Genomic DNA, 13,467 nt, shown 5'->3' with positions numbered 1-13,467 from the left:
CTTCTTCCTCTGTTTCTGGATCACTCACACACAACACCATGACGAACACCACATCTTCAGCTTCTTCTCAAGCTTCCTCTTTTCTCTATTTTTCTCACGCGCAAACAACACCTCTTCATCTTCCTCTTTTCCGCTTTTTCAAATGAGAATATCTGAATATATCATTTTTTTAAACAGATCTGATGATGTTGTATCTTTTTTTTCGCAAGTGTTATCACCTTTCTCAAGCAAGCATCTCATTTTCTTCTTATATTTTGTCAGATCTAACTTTTTTATGCGTTTTTTTACAGGTAAGAACCCAGAAGTCGATTTTATTTTGAGTTTCTCAAGCGAACAAACTGATTGACACATTTTTAAAAGTGAGTACCAAACTGACACATATGAAGAGAGTGAGTATTACCTGACTAATTAAACATTACATTTATATGCACAATCTATCATTTGTAACTTTATATCGTTTACTCTTCACATTTTTTGTATCGTCTAATGTTTGTATCTTTATTAAGTCTACTCAACAATTTCTATATCGTCAATCATTTTTATTATTAGAGAAACAACTATTATATTTTTCTACACTTTTTACTCAATATTTCATTCAAAATTAAATTTGATTTCTTAATTTTAATTATCTAAATCTTAATATATTATTTAAAATAGTTATATATAATACATTTTATTAAAAATATATATAAATGACTTAAATACATTTTTATTATAAAATCAATTAAAATATTATTATTGAATTTTATAAAATAAAATTTATATTAAATTTAATTATACTTTTATAATTTCAAATTAATTTAATAAATATACCATAATTTTTAATTTTAAAATTCGATATCCCGTTTATAAAATTGATCAATAGAGTTAAATATTTCACTCAACTTCTTCTCTCTCGTTTGCTGGTATGAGATTCGTGTGGTAGTGTTGATACCAATTTCAGAAACGGTTACAGGCCTTTATGTGTGACCAATGCAGAAACTGAAAAAGAGTATAATAATGAACCATGAATATATCATGGCTATTTCTACGGAAGAAACAAATCAACTAAGAATCCCTGAAGAATAGGTTTATGTAAAAAAAGGACAAACAACTGATTATAAATTTGAATGAGTGATTACATGAATCACACCAATAACAATAAAAAGCGCGTATGTGGGGAATAGTGTATAGAAAAGCGCCGATGAAAGTCACATCAAACGGGGTGTTTCAGGGAGACGACCCTCTTGATTTTGCGCTTCCCCTAGCTATTTTGCAGATATGTCTTGTTCTTGTGGTCTCAAGGGGACTGGCATATCTTCTAAAACCTTTAAGGCAACCCAGAGTTATTGCAGAGATTATTGTAAGTTCATTTATTTTCTTTAGTGTTAATCGATCTTAATTATCTGAGTTTATATTTTGTAGTTCGTACTACGATTAATAACTAACGGGGTGTATGTAAATTTTATTTGGTTCAACTCATTTATTCTCTGTTGGTAGGTGTATATAAATTTTACTGTCAATCCTTGCTACGGTTTGTTGTCTTTCCTGACTTTATAAGTGGTGTGCCTTCCCCCTAATTTAACTTTTTTTCAATAAGAAAATTAAATATTACTTATTAGAAAGATGCGGTCCTCTCGTTTTTCCTTTCTTCCTTTTAGTGATCACATGGCGATCCTAGCAACTGGGGCCAAGAGTGAGCAATATGACTTGTAGGGATTGAACCAGGCATCAGTTACTTCTTAACCAAGTTGGATTGCTACTAGGTTATGCGTCAATTGTCATGTAGACTTACTTTCCAGACCTGATGTTCCATATTTATAAAATTTCATAGTCTATAGACTTCACTGTGTTGCGCTTCTCTAAATAAGTCTCACATTCAACGTGAAATCTATCATAGAATGCAATATGATTTTAAACAATGTTTTAGTCAGGATAGATGTTACTGGTGCCAAAATATGTATAACGGTTTTAATGTGTATGACTGCTGTTGACAGGGAGGAATACTTCTTGGTCCATCAGCTCTTGGACGGAATGAAAGCTATATGAAAGCAGTTTTCCCACCCAGGAGTCTTACAGTATTAGACACTCTAGCAAACATTGGCCTTATATTCTTTCTATTCTTAGCAGGCCTGGAGTTGGATCTCAAATCTGTTCGTCAATCTGGAAAGCGAGTCATTGCTATTGCTATGGCAGGAATAAACCTACCCTTTGCTATAGGAATTGGTTCATCATTTGTTTTGAAACAATCTATTGCCAAAGGTTCAGATAATGCCGCATTCCTTGTATTTATGGGTGTTGCTCTGTCCATTACTGCATTCCCTGTATTAGCCCGTATTTTGGCTGAGTTAAAACTTCTAACCACAAATGTTGGCAGAACAGCTATGTCAGCTGCAGCAATTAATGATATAGCTGCCTGGATTCTGCTTGCTCTGGCTGTTGCCTTGTCAGGCCATGAGCGATCTCCACTTGTGTCACTGTGGGTCTTCTTAGCGGGATGTGGTTTTGTCATCTGTGCAATAATCATTGTTCCTCCAATTTTCAAATGGGTGAGCCAAAGATGCCATGAAGGTGAACCAGTTGAAGAGATATACATATGTGGTACATTAGCTGCTGTTCTGGCTGCTGGGTTTGTCACAGATGCTATTGGAATCCATGCCATGTTTGGTGCTTTTGTTGTTGGAATTTTGCTTCCAAATGATGGACCGTTTGCCAGTGCTCTTGTGGAGAAAGTAGAGGATCTTGTGTCTGGTCTATTTCTCCCTCTCTATTTTGTGTCAAGTGGATTGAAGACTAACGTAGCCACCATAAAGGGTCTGCAATCATGGGGTCTTCTGGCTTTTGTTATATTTACAGCTTCTTTTGGAAAGATTCTCGGGACTTTTGTTGTTTCCCTTCTCTGTAAAGTACCTCTTAACGAGGCTCTGGTGTTGGGGTTCTTAATGAATTGTAAAGGCCTAGTTGAATTAATAGTCCTCAACATTGGCAAAGATAGAAAGGTAATTTCAATTTTCTTACTCTCATTGTTCCATATAATCAGTTTAATAAGGTGCACTTTCCTATCCTATCTATTACCGTTAAATATTAAAAATATGCATTTCCAGGTTTTGAATGATCAGACCTTCGCCATCATGGTTCTCATGGCCGTTTTCACTACCTTTGTCACCACTCCTCTTGTGATGGCCGTGTATAAGCCTGCAAGGAAGGGAGGAATAGCGGACTACAAACATAGAACAATTGGGAGGAAAAATGCAAATAGCCAACTGAGGATTCTCGCCTGCTTCCATGGTGCAAGAAATATTCCATCGATGATAAATTTGATTGAGGCTTCAAGAGGAATCCAGAAGCGTGATGATCTTTGTGTGTATGCAATGCACCTTAAAGAATTCTCTGAGAGGTCCTCATCTATATTAATGGTACATAAAGCAAGAAGAAATGGGTTGCCATTCTGGAACAAAGCTTCTCATTCACATTCTAACCATGTTATTGTAGCGTTTGAGGCTTACAGGCAACTGAGTCAAGTGTCCATCCGGCCAATGACCGCCATCTCATCTATGAATAGCATACATGAAGACATTTGTGCAACTGCTGAGAGGAAGGAAGCCGCAGTCATTATTCTTCCATTTCATAAGCATCAGAGTTTGGATGGTTCACTAAACATCACTAGAAATGATTTTCGATGGGTTAACAAAAGGGTACTTGAGCATGCACCGTGCTCGGTTGGAATTTTTGTTGATCGCGGGCTCGGTGGTACCTCCCATGTCTCTGCAAGTAATGTTTCTTACCGTGTTACGGTGCTTTTCTTTGGTGGTGGTGATGATCGTGAAGCCCTTGCATACGGAGGTCGTATGGCTGAGCATCCTGGCATCAGATTGTTGGTTATTCGCTTTGTAGTTGAACCACCTAAAGAAGGAGAGATTTTAAGAGTTGATGTGGGTGACTCCTCCTCCAGTACCAAATTAATCTCACAGGATGAAGAATTCCTCGATGAATTTAAGGTGAAAACAGCCAATGATGACTCCATCAACTATGAAGAGAGAATAGTTAAAAATGCGGCAGAAACAGTTGCTATTATCCGTGAGGTTAATGGCTCCAGTCTATTTCTTGTGGGTTCAAGGCCAGTGAGTGAAGTTGCATGTGCTCTGAAAAGCAGTGAATGCCCTGAACTAGGACCTGTGGGTGGTTTGTTGGCATCACAAGATTACCCCACAACAGCATCTGTTTTGGTATTACAACAGTATAACAACGATGGTGCACCAATAAATTTTACGCCGGAATTGGAGGAACATTTACCCGATCAGGATTCAGGTTCTGTATAACGCTTGTCTTACTGTTATGGCTCGCACGTTTGAACTTTTCTGAACTCCATGCAGCTTTGTCTAACAGTATATAGTTTATAGTTCAAAATTTGACCACCAAACAAATAAAAAAGAGTTCGGAATTTAATTTCCTTAGGACTGGAATTGATTTAGAATTAATAATTTTACGGTTGGACTGAGTTGTGTAGAGACTTCTGGTGGAAAATTAGGATTCTGGCTTCAGTTCCAATTCTCTATCTAGTTGCCCTGTTTAGTTTTTACTTTTCCAGACTTTTGCTTTACTCTGCTATTTTTAATCACTCCTTTCAATCTTTTTCAACTTCTCAAAATCATTACGGAACGCATACAACAAATCTAACAATAGAATATATATATATATATATATATATATATATATATATATATATATATATATATATATATTAACTTTCATGCATGTATTAACTTAAATATAAAACTCTTTAACTTAAAATTTAACACTGAACTAAGATTTACTGTGTCAATATTATATTGACATGAAATCATTCATAAATTACAAATCAATTTAAAATAGTTATCATTCATTTAGTTTCATAATCAAAATAAATACATCAAGAACAACACTCTGATTCAATTACAATTATTTATACTAACATAAATACACAGGTGTGCATTTTTTAAGCTAAAAAAATGAATATAATAGTAATAAATACTTGAATATTAGCATAAAAATTATAAATATGATTAAGAAATAAAAATAAGAAAAAAAAACTCATAACAATATTTATTAAGAAAATATCAATCTAGGATTACTTTTAAATGGTTAATAAATAATATTATAAAAGATAAATTTAAAATTATGAAATGTGTACGCAACATATAGAATCATCTTTATATATAAAAAAATATTTTTACTTATATATAAATATATATATATATATATATATATTTATATATGAAGTTTAAATTTTGATAATTATTTATTTTTTTAAATAAAAGATTGTTTGAAACTGGAAAATATTTTTCAAATTACTTCAAATTATACTATAAAAAAGTATTTGCAAATCTAAAATACATATTTTTTTTAATTGATCAATGTTGAAGTATATTTAATATTTAGATTATCTAATCTAAAAATTAGTGAAATGTTTCCTTTTTATTATGTATTTAAAATTCAATTGTGTTAAATATAAATTATCCAATCTGGAATGTTATAATTAATTTTTAATATTGTATAAGTGCTCAGCTGTTACAAATTACTCAATTTAAAGAGATATCTAAATTGTATAATTTAAACAGAATAATAAAGAATAAGTGTTGCTGTCACTCTTCTTGATCGATTCATCTGTGGATATTCTATATATAAATATGAATTATGTATAGAATGTTATAATAATTTTCAATACGAGGTGTGATAGATGTAAAATAACTAGTACAAAATACTTAATTTTTATAAAAATTACATAAAATTATCTTACAATATTATAATATTTTATTTGATTTTTAACTTCTTAAATCTTTAATTATAATGTTATTTATTTTAATTTTAATTTTAAACTAATTCTAATTTTTAATTAAAAATATTTAATAAAAATATCGAAGGTTATCTCCTACATCACAGGTATTGTTCTTTTTCTTGTTGGGGCAATAGAGTTAAAAGAAATGATGTCATATAATCTCAGTGATCAATAAAGTCATAAAAGACCTATAGAGTTGTGTGATTCTACATTCCTTATATGAAATCTAATACTATATACAATTGTGAACTAACAATTGAACTAATAAAGGGTAACTTTTTTAATATTTTAATCTTTCTAAATCATTTGCATTCAAATTTTTCTTTCTACAATAGGAAAAAATGACTACGTGTCATCATCTTCTCAGAATAAATAAATCAAAAACAAAACAATCTCACACATTTTGTTCTCACTCTCCGTATCCCACACAGAATATCATCTCTTTCAAACTTCTCTCTCTTTCTCAAACCTCTTTGGCTTCTTCTCTGTCTTCCTCAAACCTTTTCATTGTCTTCTTCTCTTTCTCAAACCTCTTCAGAGCTTCTTCTCTCTCTTTCTTAAACCTCATCAACTTCTTCCTCTGTTTCTGGATCACTCACACACAACACCATGGCGAACACCACATCTTCAGCTTCTTCTCAAGCTTCCTCTTTTCCCTACTTTTCTCACGCGCAAACAACACCTCTTCATCTTCCTCTTTTTCGCTTTTTCAAATGAGAATATCTGAATATATCATTTTGGCTTAAATAGTCTTTTGGTCCTAGTTTAGGACCACTTTTTTCACTTTGGTCCTACCTTTGAAAATGTTTTCAGTTTGGTCCTACTTTTCGTAATTTGTTTTCAATCAACTCCTTTTCGTTAACTCCGTCAAAATCGTTAACGGAACATTTAAGAAGCCTAAGTCCATGGCTGATTACAAATGGGAGGTGGGGACAACCTTTGTGGACAAGGAACAATTTGTTGATTGGGTACGAACGTATGCTGTTCATGCTGGTAGGAACTTGAAGTTTGAAAAAAATGACAAGGAAAGAGTGCGGGTGAGATGTTTAGGGGCGCAAGGAAAGTGCGAATGGTCCATTTATTGTGGATTTCTGATTTCCTGTCAAACATGGAAGCTTAGGAAAGTTCAAAACCGTCATAAGTGCAGCAGAGAATTTAGTATAAATTTGATGAATTCAAAATGGTTGAGTAAAACCTTAGACAACACATTAATAGAGAATCCTAATTTGAAGCTGGTTGATATACGTAATAAAGCTGCAAGGAAATGGAATACAAAGGTGTCAGTTTCAATGGCTCATAGGGCAAAGCAACTAGCAGCGAAGGTGGTTGAAGGATCTTTTAAAGATCAGTATAGAAGGATTTATGATTATGCTCATGAGATAATCAGATCAAATCCCGGATCTACAGTTAAAGTTAAAGTGGAAAATGTTAATGATGAGAAGATTTTCATGTGAATTTACACATGTCTAAAGGCATGCAAGGACAGCTTTGTCAGCTGTCGACCCATCATAGGCCTTGATGGTTGTTTTTTGAAAGGACAATATGGGGGTGAGCTACTCATTGCTGTAGGTCGTGACGCAAATGACCAAATGCTTCCTATAGCCTATGCAGTAGTTGAAGTTGAGAACAAAGACACATGGACCTGGTTTCTGGAGTTGCTGATTGAGGACCTGGGAGGTGATGATGTATGTAGGTTCTGCACATTTATGTCTGACCAGCAAAAGGTTATATGTTTCCATATTTTTTTGTGTTCATTGTTCTTCTATTTCTGTAATATGAAAACTAACTGACTAGTATATACACAGGGTTTGCTTCCTGCCATACAAGACCTACTGCCTGGCGCTGAGCAAAGGTTTTGTATGCACCATTTGTACAGAAATTTCAGAAAGAAGTTTGGAAGCAAGCAACTAAAAAGCTTGATGTGGAAGGCTGCAACCTGCACGCACCCAAGAGCATGGGAAAGAGAAATGCATAACATTAAAGAAGTGAACGAGGAAGCATTCAAATATCTAATAGCAATACCACCAAGGTTAGTTAGCAATATCACTGATTCTCCACATTAACAATGGATTAACAAATTTGTATTGGCAGATATTGGTCCAGGTCTAGGTTTACCATGCAAGCCACATGTGACACGTTGGTAAACAACATGAGTGAAGCCTTCAACAGCGTAATTGTGGATGCAAGGTCCAAGCCAATCATCTCAATGCTGGAAGACATCCGTTTGTATATTATGAAAAGGTGGTCCAAGAATAGATCCAAGGTGCAGAAGTACGAGGGAGATATATGCCCTAAAATACGCGCCAGATTGTCCAAAGAATCTGAACAAACTAAGTATTGGATACCAAGGTACTTTCGAATCTGGTCCTACTTTAGGTTTAAAATTTGTCAATTTGGTCCTAGTTTAAGGTTAAGTTCTTTTCAATATGGTCCTAGTTTAGTTTTAAAAATTTTCAATTTGGTCCTAGTTTAAGGTTAAGTTCTTTTCAATATGGTCCTAGTTTAGGTTTAAAATTTTTCACTTTGGTCCTAGTTTAAGGTTAAGTTCTTTTCAATATGGTCCTAGTTTAGGTTTAAAATTTTTCACTTTGATCATCCTGCAGTTGGTCAGGTCAGAAGCTGTTTGAAGTTATGCATGTCTCATTAATTGGAGACAAGTTCACTGTCAACATAGAAAGCCAGGAATGCAGCTGCAGGAAATGGCTCATTAGTGGGATCCCATGCTGCCATGCAATTGCTGCACTGAACTTCCTCAACTTGAAGGCAAAAGATTACATTCCACATTGGTTCAGACGTACAACATATGAAGAGATATACAACTCCATAGTTCTTCCTGCCAATGGCCAACTTTTCTGGGAAACAACTGCCTTCCCTGATGTTCTACCACCACTTAAAAGAAGGCTGCCAGGGAGACCAAAGAAGAAGAGAAGGCTGGAAGCTTGGGAACTTACAAAAGATAACACTCAAATGAGGCCAGGTGGTTATAGAAAGAGATGTTCAGTTTGTCGTGCACTTGGGCACAAAAGGAACAATTGTCCAGCACTTCCTGTCCATGGCTGTGCAGAACGTCCCACTGAAGCTGCAGCAACACAACCAACTCAACCTACACAAAGTGAACCACAACCAACTCAACCCACACAAAGTGAACCACCACCAAGTCAACCACCTGCAACACCCACTCCACCTGCAGCATCAACCCCACCAATTGCAGCACCAACCCCACCAGCACCAGGACCACCACCCAACACTGCAGTACAACAGCCAAGCCAACCATCTTATGGAATTAGAAAGATGAGGCCAAAAATGCAAATAAGAAGGCCACCACGTCCATCATGAGATTAATGAATGTATTTTGGGAGAGGGAATATTTTGTTATGTATTGTCAATGTGATAATTGGAAATGATGATGTACTTTAACAATTTCTGGATTTTGATCACTGATATTTTGATGGAATGTTTAAAAGCCTTAATTAGTAATGCATTATGATTTGCACTTTTCAGAATTTTATCAACTTTTCAGAATTGTTCGTTCCTCAGTTCATTGAAATTAAACTATTTTCAACAGCTCAGAATATGTAATTAGAGATAAAGGAATATCATTCATTCATTGAAGTAATTATTCAACATAGTCAACGACAATTACAACCCATAAAACTAACTACAATCATTACAATAAGAACACCTATCACAGCTAATGACAGTTGCATCCGTTTTCTCCAAACAGTCAATGCATTTTCAATATAAGCAATCTTCTGCCTTTGCCTAGCGATAATGGCATCTCGCTCATCAGCACCCTCTTCGTAACACCACTTGAAAAAGTTGCATCCCAACACATCTTCACCACATCTCTGCAACAAAAAAAAACCATGAAGATGAAAGTGAAAGACTGAAAGTGATAGAAACACCCAAACTCGAACAGTGGAAAACAAACCTTAAAGTTCGCACAGCCCCAAAATTGTTTACCCAAATTCTTTGTAGTTCTAGCTGTGCACACCACTGCAATGTCTCCGCAATCGCAAATTGGGGGTGACCCTGAAACCCTAGAACCACCATGGCAGGAATTGCAACTTCGATGAACCCAGCTGTTGCAAGAAGACGAAGATGCCCCACGAGACATTGGTTTTCAGCTGAAATGGAACCCTAAACTACAATGAACACATAAACCCTAAAATTCAATTTAAAATCTGGGCAATGACAGTGCAAACGTCCAACTCACTGAACAGTATCCACGTCACAATGCAAAAACCACGCTGGCACTGTTCCGTTAACGATTTTGACGGAGTTAACGAAAAGGAGTTTATTGAAAACAAATTACGAAAAGTAGGACCAAACTGAAAACATTTTCAAAGGTAGGACCAAAGTGAAAAAAGTGGTCCTAAACTAGGACCAAAAGACCATTTATGCCTATCATTTTTTTTAAACAGATCTGATGATGTTGTATCTTTTTTTTTGCAAGTGTTACCACCTTTCTCAAGCAAGCATCTCATTTTCTTCTTATATTTTGTCAGATCTAACTTTTTTATGCGTTTTTTTACAGGTAAGAACCCAGAAGTCGATTTTATTTTGAGTTTCTCAAGCGAACAAACTGATTGACACATTTTTAAAAGTGAGTACCAAACTGACACATATGAAGAGAGTGAGTATTACCTGACTAATTAAACATTACATTTATATGCACAATCTATCATTTGTAACTTTATATCGTTTACTCTTCACATTTTTTGTATCGTCTAATGTTTGTATCTTTATTAAGTCTACTCAACAATTTCTATATCGTCAATCATTTTTATTATTAGAGAAACAACTATTATATTTTTCTACACTTTTTACTCAATATTTCATTCAAAATTAAATTTGATTTCTTAATTTTAATTATCTAAATCTTAATATATTATTTAAAATAGTTATATATAATACATTTTATTAAAAATATATATAAATGACTTAAATACATTTTTATTATAAAATCAATTAAAATATTATTATTGAATTTTATAAAATAAAATTTATATTAAATTTAATTATACTTTTATAATTTCAAATTAATTTAATAAATATACCATAATTTTTAATTTTAAAATTCGATATCCCGTTTATAAAATTGATCAATAGAGTTAAATATTTCACTCAACTTCTTCTCTCTCGTTTGCTGGTATGAGATTCGTGTGGTAGTGTTGATACCAATTTCAGAAACGGTTACAGGCCTTTATGTGTGACCAATGCAGAAACTGAAAAAGAGTATAATAATGAACCATGAATATATCATGGCTATTTCTACGGAAGAAACAAATCAACTAAGAATCCCTGAAGAATAGGTTTATGTAAAAAAAGGACAAACAACTGATTATAAATTTGAATGAGTGATTACATGAATCACACCAATAACAATAAAAAGCGCGTATGTGGGGAATAGTGTAGAGTTTTCAATCTGGTGTTCAACTGGAAGCGCTCTGTTTGAACTTGGTGCCTGTGTTTCGTAGTCGAAGGTAAGTTTTATAATCCATTTTTGGAAGAATAGTTGTTACTCTAATTTGGAGTGTGTTCCCTGTTTGTGCAGATTTCGGTGGATCTGGCGTTTGCTGTGGATTTCGGAGTGTTGACACAAGTGGAGATCGCTCATGGTCTTATACCAAATAATATTATTCACATGAAATGATTCATAAGTTACATATCCATTTAAAATACTTATCATTCATTTACTTTCATAATCAAAATAAATACATCAAGAAACAACACACGGATTCAATTAAAATTATCTATATATAGGGTTTAATTTCGTTAAAATTTAATTTTCATGATTATTTCTTTTTCAAATAAAAGATGTTTTGAAACTCTAAAATATTTTTCAAATTACTTCACATTATACAATAAAAAGAGTATTTCCAAATCCAAAATACATATTTTTACTTTTAGATTGAAGAATGTTGAAGTATATTTAAATTACTATTATAAATTACTCAATTTAAAAAATATCTAAATTGTATAATTTAAACATGATTAAAAAGAATAAGTGTTGCTCACACTCTTGATTGAATTATTTGAAGAGATTGTATATAAATATGAATTATGCAATATAGAATGTTATAATTAATTTTCAATACGTGCGTTAGATGTAAATTACTAGTACAAATTAATTAATTTTAAAAAATCTAAATTGCATAATTTAAATATGATTAAAAGAATAAATGTTGCTCGTATCTTGCTCGAATCATTTGAAAACAAAACACAAAAGCAAAAAAAAAAACTTGCTTAGTAGTTAACTTCAATTTCTACAAAATATTTACCTCTAAATACACTTTTTTTTTCGAACCCAATATTCAGAGTAAAAAAAGAAAGTGATGACTTAGATGGAGAACATTACATTAAAAGAATTTTTTTAATAGAGATAACAAATGAAGTAGTGTTTTGAATATGTTTCAATTTTGATAAGAAATCTCCTCATTCATTTGTTCTTAATAATTAAGTAATTTTTAAGACATAAATCTGATTATTTTGACTATTTTATATAATTATTTAATCTTTATTCAATTGTTATTTAACATTTTATTATTATTATTATCATTATTATTATTATTATTATTATTATTATTATTATTATTATTATTATTATTATTATTATTTATTGATATTTGATACAGGAAAAAAATATATCCGCATAATTCTTAATAATATCATATATTTCTTCAATGCAATTTTTTCTTTTTGTCAACAAATTATTATTTAATTAATAGGCGAAACAATAAATTACCTCAATGGGAATATATCTGAATAAGAACTTGAATGAGACCAAAATTTCACACTTGATAAGACACAAGTACGAGGATAAATTTTTAATTGAAAAATCCGTATGAGATGGTGTAACGTCCTATTTAATTATTAAGCGAAATTAAAGGAAAACGTCACACAATATAAGTACAGTAGCGTAGTCCCGGAGGCTTTAACACAACCCCGACAAAACTCGGGCACACCACGATGCCAAAGGAAAGCTGAATACGAATACGACATAGAGTGTAGCGTAGAAATACAGGAAGAGATACATGGGCCATAGCCCTAAATAAAACACAAAGAAAACTCCAACCCAGATGGCTGAACAGCGGAATCACCATTCGCTTGTTGACCATGAGAACCTCGCCCATATGCTCCCATCAACCAAGTTGATGATCATCGCAAGGAAAAACAGCCACATACAACACAACCATGCAACGAAACGGGTAAGCTGGAGCCAACAACATATTCATCATGCAATCAAATATATTTTCATCATCTCATATCCACATAGCAACCAAACATGTTATGACTCTTCATTCAATACACTACGACTCGACTCAACTCATCCGGATACGTATAACTTAGTCGGATTCAACGGATGCTTGCACTTGTGGTGGATATCTCTGCTCGACCCTGAGCTGCTCGATCCCTGAGCTATGTAATACAAGTGTTACGATGAATCAAAATCTCTCCCACCACAAGGTTAGCCCTTAATGAATTTCAGGCCTCCTGCTACTCTCACCACAGGAGTCAGTCCGCTCTAAGTGAGACTAACTGGCCCCTTAGAGTGTCAGGATACAGTCCTTACCTTGAATCCTTACTTAGTTATACAGATGGGGCACCACCATGGACACCCACTAACAGGGGCCATGGGATTACGTCCCGACCACTGAAGCGCAACCCCG

General features: G+C 33.6%; 3 protein-coding genes across 3 annotated transcripts; all 3 read left to right on the top strand.

Annotated features, from left to right (window-relative positions):
* The first annotated feature begins 1,033 nt into the window (after nt 1-1,033).
* Nucleotides 1,034-4,597, top strand: LOC114174720 (cation/H(+) antiporter 18-like). Its single transcript, XM_028059562.1, has 3 exons — nt 1,034-1,342; nt 1,977-2,978; nt 3,084-4,597. The coding sequence occupies exons 1-3, from the start codon at nt 1,154-1,156 to the stop codon at nt 4,296-4,298; spliced, it is 2,406 nt and encodes an 801-aa protein (XP_027915363.1). The 5' UTR covers nt 1,034-1,153; the 3' UTR covers nt 4,299-4,597.
* A 2,102-nt stretch (nt 4,598-6,699) lies between these two features.
* LOC114174643 lies at nt 6,700-7,857 on the top strand. Its single transcript, XM_028059471.1, has 4 exons — nt 6,700-6,831; nt 7,027-7,221; nt 7,267-7,479; nt 7,600-7,857. The coding sequence occupies exons 1-4, from the start codon at nt 6,700-6,702 to the stop codon at nt 7,855-7,857; spliced, it is 798 nt and encodes a 265-aa protein (XP_027915272.1).
* Nucleotides 7,858-7,892: 35 nt separating this feature from the next.
* LOC114166917 lies at nt 7,893-9,151 on the top strand. The gene is made up of 2 exons (XM_028051806.1): nt 7,893-8,143; nt 8,398-9,151. The coding sequence occupies exons 1-2, from the start codon at nt 7,911-7,913 to the stop codon at nt 9,128-9,130; spliced, it is 966 nt and encodes a 321-aa protein (XP_027907607.1). The 5' UTR covers nt 7,893-7,910; the 3' UTR covers nt 9,131-9,151.
* Nucleotides 9,152-13,467: the final 4,316 nt, after the last annotated feature.

The sequence above is a fragment of the Vigna unguiculata genome, chromosome 2 (assembly GCF_004118075.2).
Source record: "Vigna unguiculata cultivar IT97K-499-35 chromosome 2, ASM411807v1, whole genome shotgun sequence".
NCBI lineage: Eukaryota > Viridiplantae > Streptophyta > Magnoliopsida > Fabales > Fabaceae > Vigna > Vigna unguiculata.
This window is presented reverse-complemented; position numbering and strand designations above follow the sequence as displayed.

Bases quoted from the DNA above. Each gene is read 5' to 3' on its own strand.
- LOC114174643 (XM_028059471.1), top strand. From the start codon at position 6,700: ATGGCTGATTACAAATGGGAGGTGGGGACAACCTTTGTGGACAAGGAA. The intron at 6,832-7,026 runs GTGAGATGTTTA...CCTAATTTGAAG, and splicing joins ATGACAAGGAAAGAGTGCGG to CTGGTTGATATACGTAATAA. The intron at 7,480-7,599 runs GTATGTAGGTTC...GTATATACACAG, and splicing joins AGGACCTGGGAGGTGATGAT to GGTTTGCTTCCTGCCATACA.
- LOC114174720 (XM_028059562.1), top strand. From the start codon at position 1,154: ATGTGGGGAATAGTGTATAGAAAAGCGCCGATGAAAGTCACATCAAAC. The intron at 1,343-1,976 runs GTAAGTTCATTT...TGCTGTTGACAG, and splicing joins GAGTTATTGCAGAGATTATT to GGAGGAATACTTCTTGGTCC. The intron at 2,979-3,083 runs GTAATTTCAATT...ATGCATTTCCAG, and splicing joins ACATTGGCAAAGATAGAAAG to GTTTTGAATGATCAGACCTT.
- LOC114166917 (XM_028051806.1), top strand. From the start codon at position 7,911: ATGCAAGCCACATGTGACACGTTGGTAAACAACATGAGTGAAGCCTTC. The intron at 8,144-8,397 runs GTACTTTCGAAT...ATCATCCTGCAG, and splicing joins ACTAAGTATTGGATACCAAG to TTGGTCAGGTCAGAAGCTGT.